This window comes from Callorhinus ursinus, unplaced genomic scaffold, assembly GCF_003265705.2.
Source record: "Callorhinus ursinus isolate GAN/ISIS: 27379988/994484 unplaced genomic scaffold, GSC_fseal_2.0 scaffold5, whole genome shotgun sequence".
Lineage (NCBI taxonomy): Eukaryota > Metazoa > Chordata > Mammalia > Carnivora > Otariidae > Callorhinus > Callorhinus ursinus.
The window spans coordinates 29416190-29436232 of NW_027397067.1; the positions used below are offsets into that span (position 1 = coordinate 29416190).

The 20043-nt window shown below is 39.7% G+C and overlaps 1 protein-coding gene across 10 annotated transcripts in view; it reads right to left on the reverse strand.

The window, feature by feature from the left end:
* TPD52 (tumor protein D52) overlaps window positions 1-20043 on the reverse strand; it is a 216599-nt gene that overhangs the window by 108420 nt on the left and 88136 nt on the right. For 5 of the 10 annotated variants that reach the window (XM_073892922.1, XM_073892921.1, XM_073892917.1 and 2 more), the window contains 2 exons: window positions 13836-13877; window positions 12307-12355 (listed from right to left, as the gene is read on the reverse strand). In XM_073892922.1, coding sequence (XP_073749023.1) covers window positions 12307-12355; window positions 13836-13877 — 91 coding nt within the window. Of the gene's footprint in view, window positions 1-2293; window positions 2552-6678; window positions 8344-12306; window positions 12356-13835; window positions 13878-20043 lie in introns of those variants that run through there. The other 5 variants (XM_073892924.1, XM_073892923.1, XM_073892925.1 and 2 more) reach the window with 4 other exon arrangements.

Consider the following 20043-nt stretch of genomic DNA (forward strand, 5'->3'; position numbering starts at 1 on the left):
AATTCTGTCCACTGTGTATAATGACCCAGATCAGGGAGTCAGTGGCATCAATGAGTAAAGGGATCCACATACCTGGAAATGTTCCGAAGCTAAGAGCTCTCAGAAGGGAGACTATAACCCAGCCTCCTGATACTCTCCTCTCCAGGGAATTTTCCTTCTTTCCACTAAGCCGAAATATTGAAAAATTTTGAATATGTGAACCACATGTCACAACCACATTTTTTTTTAAAAATAGGCTCCACGCCCATCGAGGAGCCCAGCTTGGGGCTCAAACTCACTCTGAGATCATGACCTGAGCTGAGATCAAGAGTCAGCAGACTGAACCACCTAGGCACCCCACAATCAAACACATTTAACCTCCATCTAGTAGAATAATGTTTTCTAAACTGTGTTAGGCAGAGAACAACTGCTCAGAGAGACTATTCAGCGTGAGCTGGACTGAACAATTTTAATAGATGTCCTGGGACTTCCAAGAAACACTCCAGCCTCCTCTTGGAAAAGCCAAAGAGAAAGGAAGGCAATGGAATCCTGATCAGGCTCAAATACCTTGGTTGTTTCCTTCAGTAAACAAACATTGCTTACCACGTGAAACCCCCAAGTATGATCACCATATGGCATTTCAAACACTCTACCTATGATGTTATAATTTCACACTTGCCACAATTAACTCAGCAGATGAGAATTATTTTCTGGTAGTTTCTGAATGTGTTTGGAATGTGGTGATAAGGCATGCAGGAAGGAGTATAAGTGAGACATGTTGGAAGATGAGAAATAAGGAAATCCCTTACCTATAAAAATATTTGGGGGAAGGGAAATGTGAATTATATTTATACTTTTCCTACTTTACCGCACTTAATCCTCAAAGCCATCCACCAAGGATGGATTAGTCAGTTTCAGGTCAGTCACCAGCATCCTTTTAGGACTTTATGACTTCTCCAGGTAAGGTAGACAAAAATGCCCCCCCCCCAAATATGTCCACATCCTAATCCCTGGAATTTGTTATTATGTTACCTTCCATAGCAAAGCAAAATTAAATTGCAGATGGAATTAAGGTTGCTAATCAGTTAACCTTCAAACAGGGAGATTACCCTGCATTATCTAGGTGAGTCCAAAGTAATCACAAGAGGCTTACAACTGAAGAGAGGTTAGAGTGATATGATGTGAAAAGGACTCAATCTACTGTTGTGGGCTTTGAAAATGATAGAAGGGGGGCAGTAAGTCAAGGAACGCAGGCATCCTCTACAAGCTGGAAAGGCAAAGAAACAGATCCTACCCAGAACATACAGAGATGAACAAAACCGTTCCAACATCCTGATTTTAGCCCAGTGAGACATCAATCAGACTTCTCACCTACAGCACTAAAAATAGTAAATCTGTGTTGTCTTAAACCAGTAAATTTGTGGTAACTCGTCATGGGAACAAACAGAAACCTAATACAGCAGGCTTCTTCTAATCCTTGGATTTTAGAAAAATTTTGTCAATAACAACAATTAACAATTACTTATTAAATTCCAGGTAGTTTTCTATAATCCAGGACACTACCAGTCTGTGAACTGTTGGGGGCTGGTCTCCAAAGAAGTAAGTACAGAAATTGAGAGCGTTTATTTTTATATAACTTAACATTGCCAGACATCCAATTTCATGTCTGCTGAATCTAATAAAAAAAATGTGACTCGTATTTATGTCTATCTCTTCCGTTTCACTTATCTAGTAATTTTATCCTATTTTACAAAGTATTGCCTGAGACATGTGGAAACTCTGTCATTTCCAGAAAAGGAAAGCAAAGCACTGACAGGTTAAACGCTTGCTCAACTGCACAGAGACAGTAATTCTCTTTCACCTATTCACTGTTATTAACAAATATTTATAAAAAGCGCTGCACGCCAGACACCAAGCTCCACGTTGGAACTTCTGTGTATGAAGAAAGTAGAGGGCAGAGAGCCCAGCCTTTCCCGGTGGAAGTCCAATTCCTCTCTGAGACCCAGGGGTCGCCCTAGACCGCCTCACTGGCAGCGCTCCCTGCTGGTTTCCCGTCCAGCACTCACCCAGGAAGACGTGCGCAAAGGAGTGTGGACAAAGCAAGTCCAGCACGTAAATGCCGCACAGAAGTACAACAAGGAGAAAAACACCAACCACTAGCTCTCTGCGGACTAGCCCGCTGCAAGGCCAAGACACACCCCTGATCCTAGCCCCACCCGCAGGCCAGGCTCCGCCCCACCTCCACCCACCACGCCGGGGCCCCCTCAAACCCCAGCCCCGTCTATCGCGTCTCTGGCGAGCTCCCGCCACTCACTGCCTTCTGCCCGAGCTCCGCCTTCCGGGACAGCTTCGAATGCCGCTCCAAAGCGCTCGCGAAGCCGCCTTGGCGCATTTTAGGCTCTGTGGAATCGGAACTCTCACTCCCGGAGCTACTCTCGGTGCCTGAGCCTCGACAGGGCCGAGAGAAGAGAAACACTCGCAGGAGATGGCTCTCGGCAGTTACGGCACGGGTCCGACACAGCGCCGCCATGACGGCTCCGCAACCTCTGACCTTGGACCTCTCCGCAAGCGCGCAGGCCACGGGGCGGAGCAACGAATGGTCCACCCACTTGCCGAGCGCTGGCGATCCCGGAGTGCGATGTAGTCGGTGCAGGGGACGGGGTAGGGAGGGATGGTTAAACTGAAATCGGTGAATTAAATCGTTGGTGCCTAGGGGTCACCTACAGGCAGCGATCTGCTAGGTTTTTCGTGGAAAGTGTTTTTGACTTGCAGGAATTTCGTTCCTCAGAGCATCGCTTGGCCCTTGTCCTGCCGCAAATTTTAGTAATGCGACACTTGCTAGCCCCGCCGCCCGGGTTTTACCCCAGATGGCCCCAAGATTTGTTTTTCGGGTCTCTGCTCAGATATGAGGCTCTCCGTGAGTACCTTATTTAGAATTGGAACCCCACACTATCGGACTCCCCGGGTTTCCTTTGTACCATTTAGCATTCTCAATATTGCTATATAGTTTACCTTTAATGTTGTTTTGCGTCTGCTCTCCCGAATTTGTAAACTCCTTGCTGTTGGATCCCTGACACCGGACACACAGTGGAGTTCAATGAATGTGTGTGAAATCCTGGATCCAAGTTTGTGTTTTTTCGCCTCTTCTGAGGTCGGTCCACTGATGTTCAAAAGTTAATCTTTCTGAGACGTTTTTGTCACCTGTAGATAGCTACAGTTCCTTCTAAGTAATTACATTTCGGAATGTGCCTAAACAGACACCACCAGAGACCCCCACCCTCACTCATTATTTTCTCCCTTTTCCTCAATGTTAATTCCCAGAATTCGCCCACCCTTTCAAAACCAAGCCTAACATCATACTTTAAAAATGTTCACAAACTAAGCTGTCCATCGATCTTCTATCAGTTTTGTATTAATTCCTCAGCAAGCCCCTTTACAGTTCATTTGCAAGTACTTTGATGGAAGGAATTTTTATGTATGACCACAGCCCTAATTTTAATAGTATCTAACTACAGATTTTAAGTCTTTCTGATGTTCTCATCAATTGCGTGGTTAGTACACAGAAAACAAGAAGTGCATTAACCTTGGAATGGTGCATAACTGAATGAATCACATACAATTTATTACTACTAGCCAACTGTGGGGTAATCGTTACAAACTCAGTAGGGGGCTTAAGATAGATTCTAATCCAGGGTGTTCTTTCTTGGCACTTAAGCTGTTTATTTCATTTAACCATTAATGATATCTTACCTGAGACATTTTTGCCTTGTTATCTGTGGCTATTGCTACTTATACTTCCCTTCAGGAAAAAGTGGTAAATTTGTAAAGAGCATTAGCCAGTGACTTCATGAACCCTTTAGTTCTAGTTGACTGTAATCCTGATCTCATGCAAACCAATTTAATGTTGATTTGGCTTCCTCACGTGTAAAGCCAAGCCATTAGCCCCCCTGCTAAATTTTAAGTGCTTTGTAAATTTAACTAAATCAAAGCTACAGAACAAATGGGATTACTAAAGTCCCAGCTCTAAAATTAAATAGATATATTCGTGTCCTACCTTAGCCAAATGATAAATTCCTTGAGGATTATGACAGTGGACATTTTGGGACAAATCCTGAGGTTTTTAATGTATAAAAGTTTGTATCAACTGATTTCAAGTTTGCTTAGTTCTTTCCCTTGGGTAGAACATTAGAAGTATGAAATGAGAGGAACTGTAAAGGACTGGGCAAATCAACAAGGAGATATCTACACTTTGTCCTAGCCTGTACGAACACCAACTGTAACCATCAGCTCTTGATGGCACCTTAGGGATTCTGATCCTGCTCTACTTGCACTACACCTTCCTTCTTGTTTTATTAAAAATACAATCCTTTTTCCCCTGTAGCTTGCAAATTGTTAGTACACTTTGTAAAAATATTAGTAATGGGGGATGGCAAGGAAAGTGAACAAAATACAGTTCAAGTCCTGGCTCCACCTCTGATGGCTGTTAATCTCATGAAATGGTTACACTGCCACAACCTTGAGCAAAGACTTAAGAGAAATGAGTCAAAATGCCCAACACTTACTGAAAGCTTAATAAATAGTGGCTATTAATGTCTGTGTGGAGGTGACCAGGAAGTGATTAGAAATTCCTATTTTAAAGCTTACATGAAAACCTAGAAAAAAGAAGAGGACTAGGGATACACTGAGGAGATAATAGTATTACTCTAAAGATACTCATCTCTATGGCTGAAAGGACTAAGATCATTAAGGAGATCATGTGTGGAAGATCAGTAGGGACAGGCAGTAACATTTAAGGAGCTGGAAGAAGAGAATATCAGAAAATAGTCCAACTGGAAAATAAGAATAGAGAATTGATCCGAGAAACCAAGAAGACCAAAGCATGTTGAAATGGAGAGTGTTAAAGCAAAAGATCATACCCACTTACAAATATTCCAACAACAAAATTGTGTTAGGTTTTTACTGTATGCTAGGAAAACCACCAAATTAAAAGAATCACACTACCAACTAAACTTATTCCGTAATCAAAATTGTATATGAGAGTTGGCAAGAAATTTAGTCACCAAGTAGCATTTATATAAGTATGAAATCCTGGCTGGTGATAGGTACATGCAGGCCCTGCCCTCTGAAGGCTTATAAACAAAGAGTTCTTTCTGCTCATTCTGATTTTGGTTCATTTTGATTTCAGAGTCTGAATAATATGGAAATTATCTGTATAAGGTATGCAGGTTTACTTAAAAGTGATACTGCTTTATATTAACTCTAACCCAACACAGTCTCTATAATTAATCCAATTACAATGGGACAGTCCCAAATTAATCGCCAAATGTTTCTTCGCTCTGGGCAAAAAAATCTGATTTTTCATCTGAGTCTTAAGAGCTATAAATAAACACATGTAATGTTGACATAGGACCGTATGCAGCATCCCCTCTATATACATAAAGCAAAAAGTCACTTACAGTCAACATTTAACTTTTTCAGTTTTGATACACTAATTCCATATTGCTACTTATGGGGGTTTTTCCATATCTAGGATATGAAGTGTCTGGAGAGAAGTTGTAATAATGGACTCACCTCTTTCCTTGACACATAATACATACAAAAGAACCCATACCCAAATTACATAATTTTTATTGTTTTCAAATACTATACAAAAAAAAAAAAAATACAGTGCGCACTTAAACAGATCCAGAAACCATGATTCCAAATTAAAGGTGTTTTTTTTCTTCTCTATTTCATAGTTTTGAATTACTAAAAGAATAATCCAGTGAATTCTCTCTTCCAATGATTACTTTGGCCTCATAAGCATGAGAATTCTTGCTTTATTTTCCACAAACTCCATAAATTGAAGACAATCCTTTGTAAAAAGGGATTAATTTCAGGGATTATTTCCTTCTGTCACACTTCTTGTTCACTTAAACATCTGAGATTTCACTCTCAAGTTACTGTTTTCTTACAGTGTCAGACACAAAATTCAACAGAGTGACCAGGAACTCTCTGGTATTTTTAATAATTACTATGTTCCAAATTTCTTAAATATCTGTGAATTCATATTGAATCTTCCACAAAGACTATTTTGAATATTTCAAGTCCATGTGTTTGTTTTTCTAAATTCAACCTCTCACTATTTTTTACTACTACTTTTAAGATGCAGAGTACTTCGCAAAAGATTAAATCATTTAAAATTAAGTATAGGTAGATATCTGGAAAAGCAATTCTCCCAACTTCTTTCACGACCATCACCAATACCCACATACTCCCATCCCATTTTCCACTCCTTATTCTATCATTTCTCATTTTAAAGTAGAGATCTGAATATATTTCACTCAGCTAAGGTTGAAAGACAGGAACAGGGCAGGACACCCAAGAAACAATGTGATGAAAAGATGATTAAAAAAAAAAAATGAAAGACTAGTTGGAAAAAATAATTTAACAGTTATGATGAGTAACCACAGTATTTCTATAAAAAGACAAATTTTTACAGATCCAGTCCTCCAGGACAGCTCTTCAACAACTGGGGCAACTGCCTTAAAGCCTCTTCAAGGAAATAATTTATACGTTAGTCTGACACCATTAAGCAGTGATTTAAAGCAGATAGTAAAAAAAAAAAAAGTTTTTTGCATAGACACCAGTTGATTATTTAATACAATTAAATAATTGTTTCCAGACCATTGGTCTCACAATAAATATTGAGACCTATACTACTGATAGACAGAATTTATTAGGCTTTTCACATTTAATAGAGCATATTTTCAGTTGCATCTAAAGTGCTATAACAAAAGCTCTAGCAAATCAAGAATGGCAGCATGTTACTCATAACAATCAACACTTGTGGCTTTTCAAATTTGGTTTTCATAAGATAATTTATCCTGAAGTTAAATCTAGTCATGCTTTAAAAAAAAAAAAAAATGCCTCAGGTCACTCCAAGCTTGGCAATTAACATTTGGCATAAACAATGCTAAAACAATCACAACTTGATAAATAACAAATACAACATTATAGGCCATAACTATACACAGAATAATGAAAAGGTAACAGTGATGAATAAGTAGCTATTAGAAGAGAGTACCTTGGCCTCCATGCAGATACTTCTAGAGGCTTTGGTTCATTCAGCCCTGCCATTTTTTCAAAGTAGGGGGGGCAACGTATACAGTATTATTTTATAATTTCTAACACATTGAAAACAAATAAGTAGAAAACAATGAGTTGATTTTCATTAATGCATTAAATCCTCAGGAGTTACCTACCACCAATCCCTTAATATAAAATCTTTTCAAGTTACATTAGCCATACTTCGTGTGCTTCTTTTAAAATGGTGCGAAATGAATTAAATGAAGACAGCAACGTCTCCCCTAACGTGATTGATTTTAGCATTTTTACAGCTACTGAGATCTAAAAAACATTCAGGCTTTTGAATGGAACAGGTGATGAGAGTGTTCATATTTCAACCTGCTGGTAATTACAATATGCCTGATTCAAAATGTTATTTTGCAACTTACTCTGAAACTAGAAATTCAGTCTTATGAAAAGTAAGTTGAGAGAAGTGGCATAATAAATATACTGAAATGGTTACTGTCACAAATGGTGACGAGGATGTGAGGGTTCCACTCTCAAGTTACCTAGGACTTTGAACCACCGCACACGTTGTCACTTACCAAACTGTAACAAATTGGATGTAGAGCTGATTTATTTAGTCTGCTGTCTTCAGACACAAAAGATATACCTTCTATCAGAACAATGCTTATTCAAAAATATTTTTTGTAGCTGGTCGTTCTTCCCTCAGAGGTAAAGAAAATTATGCCAAAACTTTTAATAACCAGGATTCAGGAAATTTTAAAGAAAATTTTAGTTAGTAATCGAATACACAGAGGTTCAAGAAGGAAACAAAATCATATTGAAGACAAAAGATCAAAGTGGCATCCCAGATCCAGAGCAATTTTGTAAAGGAGGAAAGCAATTATGATAACCTGAAGCTCCTGAGATCATTCTAATGAGGAACCCCAGGGATTACCTGTGTTTTTATAATGGTGTTTCCTATATCAGGGCCCTTAAATGCACATTAAAGGGTGTTTCCGAGGAACAGAAGTGAACATACTTTTATTTTGTTCAACCCACAAACTATTTGGTCAAATGAATATGTAAAGCTAAGTAAAAGCACATCTGGTGGAAATTCACGGCAACAACTGTTGACAAGATGTGCTTGGATCTTGCTTGCAGCATCTGGCAGTGGGTAGCAGAACAAAGGTAAGAACCTCATGGGCTCCCCTGCGTCTGTTCTGGAAGAGGCTCCGGGGCACTGGCATTTGCAGTTGAATTCAAGACTTCTCCAAAATCCCCGCCAGCCGGCTTGGTTCCCCCTACTTTAGACTTTAAAAAAAGTTCAAAAAGGACGAGACATCATGAAACATAAACTCAGCTGACTCTGCAAAATAGTCACTCAAATTTTACTTTGAAGAACAAATCGATCCAGAACCTAATAGCCCAGTGACAATCATATATGTACAGAATTCAGTACTGTTGCAGTGTTTGGTGCAGTTTAATAGAAAACCGTGTGGGCTCCTCTGCGGAAATATGCAGATTGGTAGATTCTACCCCTCCTCTTTTTTCCCATCTGCTCATAGTTCTTCCCAGAAAAATCTGTCCGAAAAACTTCTTAAGACCTATTATTCTAAAATATCTATTGGAAGTCTCTTTATATTTGGATAACACTTTGTATTCCATCAGATTGTTCACTGCTACACTCATTCAAGAAATACTGAATACAACAAAGGAAAGATATCTGTTTTTCCCAGTTACAGTGTAAATTTCTTAACCCGCTGCTACTTAAAGTGTGGTGCAAGGACCCCCAGACGGACTCAGCGTCACCTGGGACGTTTGTTAGACATGTAGGATCAGACCAACTTCCCCACGCCCATCTACCGAGGTCTCCAGGGGCTTCCTAGACAAGGTATAGTTTGTAAAGCACTACTCCAACTCTGGCCTGAAATTCTGTCAATAAACATGTGTCTGCATGAATAGGTCTGCCTTATATTTGTATCATACTTTATGCTTTTCAAAACCCTTATTATGTCACTTAATCCTTAATATACCTATGCTCTCTCTGTTACATCTCCTTACTGACCAACAGGAGAGCTAACATTAGGAAACCAGTCAGTAACCCACAATGCAACTCACAGTAGGTTTAACTTGACCCTGCTCGTAGTTCAGTCTTAACTGACTAGCCACAGACACATTATCAGTTGGAATTTAGTTGAAATTTTTTCTCACTCGCTTTTGGTTTCCCATCCGAATCTTTGAATTATTTGGAAAATCTGCATGACTTGTGTCTACTGTATATTTATTAAATTTATTAAAACACATGTCTTAATTAGAGGAAAATATTGTCTTGCAATTCAACATGTCTAACACTGAACTCTTCCCACAACTGGTCCCTTCTCTATTCTTAAGACTTTATTTTTTTTTAAGATTTTATTTATTTATTTGACAGAGAAAAAAATAGCGAGAGCATTAACACAAGCAGGGGGAGTGGGAGAGGGAGAAGCAGGCTTCCCACCGAGCAGGGAGCCTGATGTGGGGCTTGATCCCACGACCCTGGGATCATGACCTGAGCCGAAGGCAGATGCTTAATGACTGAGCCACCCAGGCACCCCTTCTTTAAGACTTTAAATGGCTGTAGCACCTACCTAGTTGGCCCAGTCAGATACCTGGGAGTCATCCTTGATCCTTCCCCATCTTGTGCCACATTCAATCAATCACTGACTTTTGGGCTGTCGTTTCTAAATTCTAAATCTCTCTCAACCCATCACATCAGCACTACTTTAATTCATTCCACCACCATCTTTGGCCTGGATTACAACTCCTTCCTCCTAACTAGTCTTCCTGACTCTAATCTTCCTCCCCTCAGATCTGCAGGGCACCAGTGATCTTTCTAAAATGCACAGGATAAACCACCCACATTGCTTAAAATCCTTTAAAGGCTTCCCATTGCCCTAAGTCCAAATTCTTTAGTGTGGCCTACCCGTTGCCCTAGCTTCATCTCCTGCTCACTACCCTATAGCACAGCGAAGTTCCTGGTATTCCTCAAAAGAGCTCCAAAGCTCCAAACATTTCCCTCAACCTAAAGGCCTCCATTTATATTACTGTGTCCTGTGAGAAGCCCTCTCCTACCTTCCCTCCTAGGCTAGGTCAGACATTCCTGGTACTGCTCCCCACTGCATCCCAGAGTTTCCCAGTCATGGCACCTTACCTCACTTTATTTTCTTGGCCATTAAACTGTCTACACATCTTGCATAAAGGGTCTCTGTCTCTTGCTCACTGTGGTATCTCCAGGGCCTACCCCTGGCACATGGCAAATGCTCAATAATCAGATCAATGAATCAATCCAAAATCTAAACCTGAAAGTACACGTAGACCTGATGTTTAATTGAATATGAATGTAATTTAGCAAAAGTATATCCCAAGTGTACAACTATATTTTACAGCCCTTTGGGAGGATATCTGTTCCATAAACTTTACTTTTAAAAATTATAAGTTTGGGGCACCTGGGTGGCTCAGTCGTTAAGCATCTGCCTTCGGCTCAGGTCATGACCCCAGGGTCCTGGGACCGAGCCCGGCATCAGGCTCCCTGCTCGGCGGGCCTGCTTCTCCCTCTCCCACTCCCCCTGCTTGTGTTCCCTCTCTCACTGTCTCTCACTCTGTCAAGTAAATAAATAAAATCTTAAAAAAAAAATTACAAGGTTTTATCTGATTGGCACCTAATCATGTTTCAAAAGCCAAGTTTCACCACAATTTATAGACTCTATACTCAGAGGGAGAATATATAGTAAATGACCAGGATGTTTCTCCTCATCTTCAGTGTCAAAAGAATACAGCTGTCTGGTTTTCCAACCAGTCATTTCAAAAACTAATGCTTAAGGCAGACTTCAAGGAGAGGATTATGACAGACCTCAAACAGTGAGAACTGAATTATAATAAGCCTTGACTTCTACAATGTACCGTTTGTTTTCAAATACATGACCAGGCATTAAAAAGAATAAAGCAGGTCTCATACTGACCTAAAAGAACGACTAAGATATATTTTTTGCTCATCAAATATGTATTAAGTAGCTTCAATGTGCCAAGGACTATTCTAGGCCCTTGAGAAGCATCAGTGAGTAAAAACGGGTCCCCATGTCTGTGGGATCATTGAGCACGTATGCTAGTGGGTCTGAATGAACAAGTTATAGGACTGTGTGTGCAGTATGATTCCTTTCTGAAAAAATGTTTATACATTTAGGTATTAAGACAAAAGGTGTGTATTCGTGTTTGTGCAAGAAAAAAGCTCCAGGTCATGGGACAGTGTTTGGTTTTCTTTCTTTCCATAAGCATCCCCTGCTTCTGCAATTTAAGAAAGATGCATTTAGAAATAAGTGACTCAGTTACAGTTCTGAAAGACTAAATCTGAATATTTGTTTTTAAGCAGATTTATATAAAGCTTTTAAAATAATGCTTTAATCCTTAAAAACATCTATAGTACTTATCAGATTTAGTTGAAGAAGAAAAATACTGGCTTTGCACAAACTCTGTAGAGAAGGCTGGGCAGTGGGTGGGAACTAGACAAACTTTCTGGTCACTTGTGATCCTAAGAGTTGATGATTTTATAATTTTGAGTATAATCTTGAAAATAATACAGTGTACAAATTAATAAAGCTAGTCATGGAAAAATGCCCACCTTCACTGAAATCAAAGCCATCAAAAAATAAAACCATGAATCATCAATAATGATCACCATGGCATCATCATCTTAAATGTTTAAACAAACATCTTAAAGGACTGAACAAACAATATCTGTCATAGGGTACATGCAAGCAACCATTAAATATAATTTTGAAGAAGAATATTTAATGGCATAGGAAAATGTGTATGTTGTATTTGGTTCTTTCTTAAAGCACAAAGGTGTAGTCCTACTACATACATATCACTGACTGTAGGTGGTAGGACCAATGTTTCTGTGTGTTATTTTTTGTGCTTTTATAATGTTCTTGTTAATTTTCGACAATAAATTTTATATTAAATTTTATCTGGTTATAAAAGTATTTGAGTCGCACAAAGTTCTCAAGTACTATAGTGCTTTTGAAATTATACATTTCCTTTCAGCATTTAGCATCTGCCATGCTACAACATACACTCAAAAAATTGATTAAAAGAGAATATATCACCCATAATAATGTAGAGAATAAGGTTATTAAAGCTCTTTAAATACTTTTAGAAAGAAAGAGTAATGAGAATAATTTACCCACAGCAACAAAATTTAAGGTACTAAGTAAGACATCACTATTCATCTCTACTTGCCTTTAAGTTTTCAACCTTTTCTTCAAATGATTTGAAAGTTGGGGAGTTTCTATGGAGAGAAAGAAAAAGAGTTATGTTACAAACACTTAACAAAAACTCACCAGTTTTGCAAACATCATTAGTTGACTGTATTCCTCTTCGCCATTTTTCTCAACGAAGAGACAGATATATTTAACTGTACATATGTGTGCAGGCATACACACAAATTTGATTAGTAAGATGATCAATTTCTGGTCTAAGATTTCTACAACAATGCTTTCAGTTCCACAAACAGCCTGTCTCAGACATACAGGATAACAATGTCAAGTACATGTGTGAGGAGAGAGAACAAAGGCAGGTAAAATATCAGTTCTGTCACTTCAACCACCTAGTCATGCCACTTTAATTTTGGTGAAGGTACTATACTCTAAAAGTCAAGTTTAAATTCCCACGTTGCCTGGCAAGAGTCCTACACAAACCCATATCCCCAAACAGGACAAGCAGACCACGTAAGGTTCCATAAACAGGGATCCTGGTTCCCACGGAGCAGCATTAGAGCTGAGGAAAGAGACACCAAAAGGAAGGGAGACACGAAGAAAGGTGGTTTTGTCTGCATCACAAAGCTGCCCCAGCCGACAGAGCACTCTGAGCCCAGGCAAAGCCTCTCCCACGCCTTCACATCCATCCATATTAATTAAGGAGGATCACAGCACCTTTGTTGTTCACATCTGGGTTTCCAAAACTTCTAGACTATTCACCTGACCTCAAATATCCTTCCTATTACCTAGATGAAAAAGGTGAAGAAGGGAACAAGGGGTTTCCTCCCTCCCGCAGTGGTGATGGGCAGCCAGTCACAAGGGGGGGGGCCCCAGATGCATCAGTAGCTCCTGGGAAGCTGTTGGCAATGCAAGTTCTCAGGTCCCACCTCAGGCCTACAGAAATCAGAAACCAGAGGTGGGGCCCAGTGAGCAGGGAGTTTAACAAGCTCTCCAGGTAGTTCTGATGTATACTGAAGGTTAAGCCAAGCATATATTGTTAAAAATTCTCTGCCTCTCTAGAGAGGTTAAGTGCGGTAATAACATACACCACTTGCACGTGTTTCCTGATGAAAGTGGACTGTGGAATTAAATCACAGTTGGCTCCAAATATCACAACGGGATGAGGGAAGTAGAAACGGAAGAAAAGTGGAGCAACTAAAGCTAATGCAGACAGGTGTGGTGGGACACCTTTTACACAACCTGGGGAAAAGCAGCTTTATTAGATGAGTCGTGTTCACTTTTTCAATGAAGCAGATTAAAGATATGAAACAATGTTATGGGTTTACAAAATGCAATAGAGATAATTCTTTTTTTTTAATCACAAATCTTTAATGGATCTCTTGCACCCATCTTAACATCATAGGAAGAGCGGCTGAATACTGACACAGTGTGGATGCGCAGCTTACTTAGAGCAGAACCCCAGGTCCCTACTTCAGAACAGTTCAAGTTAAACATCTAAATAAAGAATAAGAAAGCATAAGATCAACTACATTTTGTAAAAATATACTTTACCTCATAGCAGGCATGCTAATTGAATGCTGAATGGAGCGGATACTAAGAGGCAGCATTAAAAAGAGATAGACATGAAGTTAGTACAGTGATTAGATGTTACAAAACCTTGCTTTCTAGGAGCTTATTCTTTGGGTATCATGAAGACTTAGTCTACTTTTTGAGGTGGAGGGGATCAAAGTTATTCCAACATTATTTTTATTTTGAGCCAATTTTAAAATTTTTTTAATTTTTTTTTAGTTTGTTTATTTATACAATCTCTACACCCAACATGGGCTTGAACTCATGACCCCAAGATCAAGAGTCACATGCTCCACCAACTGAGCCAGCCAGGCACCCCCTTCATGAGCCAATTTAACCCACATAGTTAATAGAACTAATTATTCACCCTTGTATTTTATAGCACTTTGAAAACTCTACAGTACTTTCCCCTGTGTCTATAGGGCTTCTAGCACCAAGGCTCAGAAGTTAAACGATTAACCAAGGTCACAGCAGAATCCAGAATGGAACCTGGGTCTTCAGGACTCTTTAATTCAATGTTCACCGCCTCCCCTCAAAAAACAAAGCACACACAGGCAAACACACGCACAAGTGAGGCCAGTGAAGGGTTCCAGCAGCTGCCTTTCTCCCACAGATTTGTGATCAGACCAAAATAAATCACCTATTTGACGACTTCAAGTGAGATTCTTAGATCACACCTTAGGAGTAGTATCAGTTTTCTAATAAGAGACACTTGTACTTCAACCCAATTAACTAAATGTTCTTAATGCTCATTCAAATAACATTTGGCCCTTTGTTTTACTGGGACCAACTTCTTTCTCTAGGGCAATGCAGTTCACCGACCATTCAGGTTCAAGGCTATCTACTCTCAGCCATCTCCCATAGAGACCGCCTCACAAGATGAAAGCACTTTAATTTGGGGGCTCACAAAGTCACTTCACTGTAAATTGATGATAATGGTTGCTGTCCTTGAAATATTCTGACGACTGACAGAGAGTTTTTGGTAGGAAATCTTTCCTTCGGTTAGGCTGGACAGTCCAAGGTATTCTCAATTATATTTGAGTATTGCGTGTGTGATTTAGTTTTCTCAAAAAAAAAAAAATCAGTTGTTACAAATGACAATGTGTTTCAAGAGAAGCTCCCCCATCTAGTTTTGCACTAATATGTAATGACATGGGAGTATGATCTTGATATAAATCAAAATATGCTGGCAGTTCACATAGTCAAAATAATTGGTAAAATATTTGGATATCTTCATACTTAAAGTCGTGCATGACACATGCAAAGATCCATATTGCTCACCAGTCTCTGTATACCATAAGAGTGGTAGATACCTTGGGTATAAGACTATTCTAGGAGGAATTTGCTAAATCTTTTCCTGCTTGATCTACTGCAGTGGGCCAGATCCATATTTGAAGGCTAGAGATAAATTAAAATCATCCTTCTTAGTTTACAATTCTAACTGTATTAATTACAGTAGTTTACAAGAGTTTAGACCCTTCCAAAGAGTCTGTCTGCATAATCACATTTCCACAGCCGCTTTCATCATCATCAGTGATAATAACTGGATCAGTAGAGCTCCAACCACCACAACTAACCTCCTGCTCATCTATAAATTGTTTGGACTGAATGAAAAGAAAAAGAAAAAAAAAAAAGAGGACAATTAAGGTTCTTATCCTGGGATTTTGTAATTAGGACGCTAAGCCACTGGTCAGTTAGTGGCTAAGTACACGAGCTTAAAAAGTTATGTAGGCTTAAATGTTGAGGAAGACCTTTTTTGGGACCAGGAAGGGCAAAGTTGCAAGGAAGCAGAGGAAGCCAGTTCCCAAAGAAAGGACTAAATAGAAGCACAGAGAGAGGTAGAGGAAAGGAAGAAGAGATGACCACATGGGGAGTGGGGGGGGGGGGCAGGGTGGGAGAGGAACAGTGGTTTTCTTGGTTTCTGGAAGCAACCTTGATTTCTACCAGCTTTCCAATCAGCAGGGCGAGTCTGGGTGGATCCAGGACTTGCTTCCTTCCCTTCCTTGGATTCCAAAAGAACTCTCTTTCTGTGCACCACATTCCCCTTCTTGGGTCAGCTAATTTACACAATATTTTGCTCCCCATAACCAAGACTCTTCTCTAGAACATTCATTTTGGCAGAAATTACCAAATTCTGGCAAAAGAAGAAGAGTTATGGCTGAATGTGTGATAAACTGCTTTTTCATGGGACTCACAGACTGAATTCAACAGTATCAATAAAATGAAGAAAAAGGTAGAGAAAGGGCAAATTTCAGAAATCCATGGTTAATTTTTAGCCACTGTCCCTAAGCTCCCATGTAAAAGCTCATTCCTTCCAATGGCCATTTGGGGAGCTCTGTGCCCCCTGAACCAGCATACAAGCTAGTTAAGAGGGAACGGGTCAAAGGCAAAGCGGAAGAAATAATCATAAAATGCATTCTCAATGCATCAGGTTGACCACAGGAAATTCAACATCCAGGGCACAAGTTACTTCAGGATTATCCTACAGAAGAAATCAGCCCTGGGGTCATAAAGGTTGAAAAATGGAATTGTAAACGTCACCTGGAATTATCAGGGGATGGAGAATGGAAACAAGAAGGCAGTGGAGAGCTATGCATGAGTTTAATCAAGGGGTCTCCGCCGATTCGGTAAGAGATAGATGGTAGTGGAACATCAATGCAAGGAGACGTCAGGAAGAAAGGGGAAACCGACAAATAAGGCAAATAGGAGAAAACAGTAATACTGGAAATACAGATAATATTTTAGATGTTTGATTTTACAGAAAACCAAGTCAGAAGTTGATAATTTGGGGCACTTAAGTCATTAAGGACCTCACAGGCCCCAACAATTCCTGCAACGTGACTTAAAGAAGAATGTTAAAAATGATCACTCTGAGGGATGCCTGGGTGGCTCAGTCGGTTAAGTGGCTGCCTTCGGCTCAGGTCATGATCCCAGGGTCCTGGGATCGAGTCCCACATGGGGGGGGGGGTCCTTGCTCAGCGGGGAGCCTGCTTCTCCCTCTGCCTGCCTCTCCCCCTGCTTGTGTTGTCTCTCTCTCTGACAAATTAAAAAAAAAAAATGATCACTCTGAGAAGTCTAAGAAACAATGTAGTATCTCTTGTAAAGGACTTTAGGGTCCTACTTGCTAGTGCTGAACTTCAATTAGCAGCAAAGACAAAGTGAAGAATACACACACTTAATGTTTACGTGGGAATACATAAGGAAAAGCAAGGAAGTGGTAACAATAAGCTGTTTATTTTGGGATAAACACTGAGTTGAATTTGGTTGTGAGCACTTTTCTATGTGTTTTATACTTCAGAGTAAGATTCAAAATACACTCACTGAACAGAGAACGAAATCAAATTAATACAGATGCATACAAAGTGCGGGTCTCCCTGCATTTGAGGTAGCCATTTTAGTAGGGAGAACAAGGAGTTCCTAGCAATTTCAAGTCCATTCAGTTATTTGTGAACTTTTCTATAATCCATATGTATATGAAATTCCATTTTGTTGGTGACTAGTTTGTAATTCAACTATAGGGCAGCTGTTCTTGCACTTCTATCTTCCCTATGGAAAGTTACACAAAGCTTCAACTTGCCTCAACTTACCTAACTTCTCCAATTTCACCAAAGTTTAAATATAATACAGAAAACTTCAGAAGCAAAAAGCCATGTTGCTGTTGGACCAGAACCATCTCTAAGAGATATATTGTGAGGATTAGTTAAAACCATACAGCAAATTTTGTTAGAATTTTTCCAGCTTGGTTGGTAACCCTTAAATAGAGTATCAAAAGTAGGAATGTAAATCTGCATTCCTCAAAACACTGACCAAAAAAGAAACCACTCACTAAATGCTTCTCTACTTTACACTTCCTCTTACTTTAGAAAAGTTACTCTTTTTAAACGCTGAATGGATTTTTTTACATTTTCCTTGTTTCTTACACAGTTACTTGATCTCGTCACCCCTAATCACTATAAAGGAGGCATAAAAGGAGGGAGGAGGAGGGAAGGAACAGGTGGGACACACAGAAAGAAGGGGAAGGGTGAACGGTAACATGCTTACTGTGTACCAGGCGCTCTATCTGTGTATTATTATTCCGTTTTGCCCTCACAATAATTTCTTGACTGAAAGTGATAAACCAAAGTAACTGCCGGGCAGTGCCTAGAGAGGCATATTCTTCAACTATCGTTGCTTTGGGGAGGCAAAACAACGCAGAGAAGAAGAATGCAGGCTCCAGAACTAGGGTGTTGCCTGGGTTCAAATCTCAGCCTTCAGCCACTTAGCTGTGTGACCTTGGGGACGTCACTTAATCTCTCTGTGGCTCGGTTTCTTCATCTGGGACAATCAAAAAAACTAACAGCACCTACTTCAGAGGGACTACACAGAGCCTTGCCTGGAACATAATTTTTCACCATTATTACTACTACTACAGATGACTTTAATGGAAACACACATTAACATTTATTTCACATTAGATTATATTCTTTAAAACTTTCACATTGCACATTTCACATTGTTGTTATTTCAGTGGCAACTCGAACCACACAGCCCAGACCAGAGGCTGGCACGTGGTTAGCGTTCAAACAAATATTTCTGAATGAAAGAATGAATAAATGAACAACTGTGGTAACTAAAATTAGGAAATATGGGCATGAGAGGTAGAAAAGTTCAATAAAGCTTCCCAAATTCTAATCAAGAAGTACTCTCTGAAAGAGAAGACGTCATTTCTTTTCCCATTAAGTGGTGGAAATTTTCAGCAAAACAGAATTGTCTGGAGTAACTTTAATGAGCCCAAAACAAACAAAAAATATGTAGAGGTTTATATAAAGAAATAAACACATAAAGAGGAGAAACTTCCTTTGGAAATAAAGGCAAAGTTAATAAGCACTTCCTCCTAAATAAATCAAAGGTACTTGACTAATGAGGCTGCTGAATTATAACACTAAAACTGAGGTTTAACACTGGTACCAAGGAAAATGAGGAGGCTCTTTCAAAGTTTCTCTCAAAAAATTAAAGGCATGAGTCAATGCTCAGCATGTACGTGTAGAAAATAAGCAAACAGGAGAGGGGTGGATATGAACAGACTACCTGGTGGGGCGGGGCGGGGGAAGCTGGCTGTCCCCAAAAGGCCTCCCAGGATATTCTCATTACGCTGACCCATGTCTGGCCCCCAGACACCTAACTCTCAGGGCATTCAAAACAGATCTCTCTGTCTCTCTTGTTTTCTCTGCTTCCTCCTCCTCACACACCCACTTGAGGTGTTAGACAAATATCTAAATCCCAAGTGCCAATTTATTAATTGACAATGTGGCATAAAAACTGTTGCCGAGTCTAATAATTCACGTCAGCAAATCATCCACAATCCTGTCAGAGAGTGAAATCATTGCCTCAAGCTTGCTGGGTAAGCATGGACTCAAAACAAAGGATATTTGACAGGATTAACCAACTATTTCAAGCACTTGGCAAAAGAAGCCTCTCGCATCCATCTCCATGGGAGCAAAGGCCTTGCTGGGACTGAAACCCTCAAAATCTACTGTCCAAGCTCCCTCTCCTTGGACTGTTTCTGGGGCCAGTATTTGCTCCCTTGACTCAATGATCTAAAAGATGTGGTCTTTCTTTATATAGGTTTTCTATTATGTATGTTTTTATGTATTTCTATTATCTATGTTTTCACATATTTGTATGATATATGAATACATTAAATCAAATTACGATCAGGGTTTCTTGACCTAGAAATGATTTAAGTGTCTTTAGCCAACTTTTAATCTGTGAGAATTATAAAATTTAGCTTTCAGAAGATAATCTCATGTCTCTGAATTTCCAGGTTTTAATCAAAAGCCTTACTTTAACCTCAATGTATCAATACATAATATATTATTAATGGAGGATAGCCAGAAGAAAGGCAGGCAGGGGCAAGGGGCCCCGTCCTAAGAGGATTATTCTACACAACCCTGGAAGGAACCCTACACCCTTTCCCATGTGAACAACTCCCTGGTAGGTTGATGAGCACATGGACAAAAACCTGATTGGGTGACAGGTGCAGGGAGGGTTAATCAGATTAAAACAGCCCGCCAACAATCTCATAAAAACCCCTAGATTTAGAAACGCCAACAGCAACCCTCTCAGGTGCCCTCCCCCTATTCTTCAGGATCTTTGTACTAATCCCTCAGTAAACTTAACTATCACTCAATAAACTTTGCTTTGGTGCCCA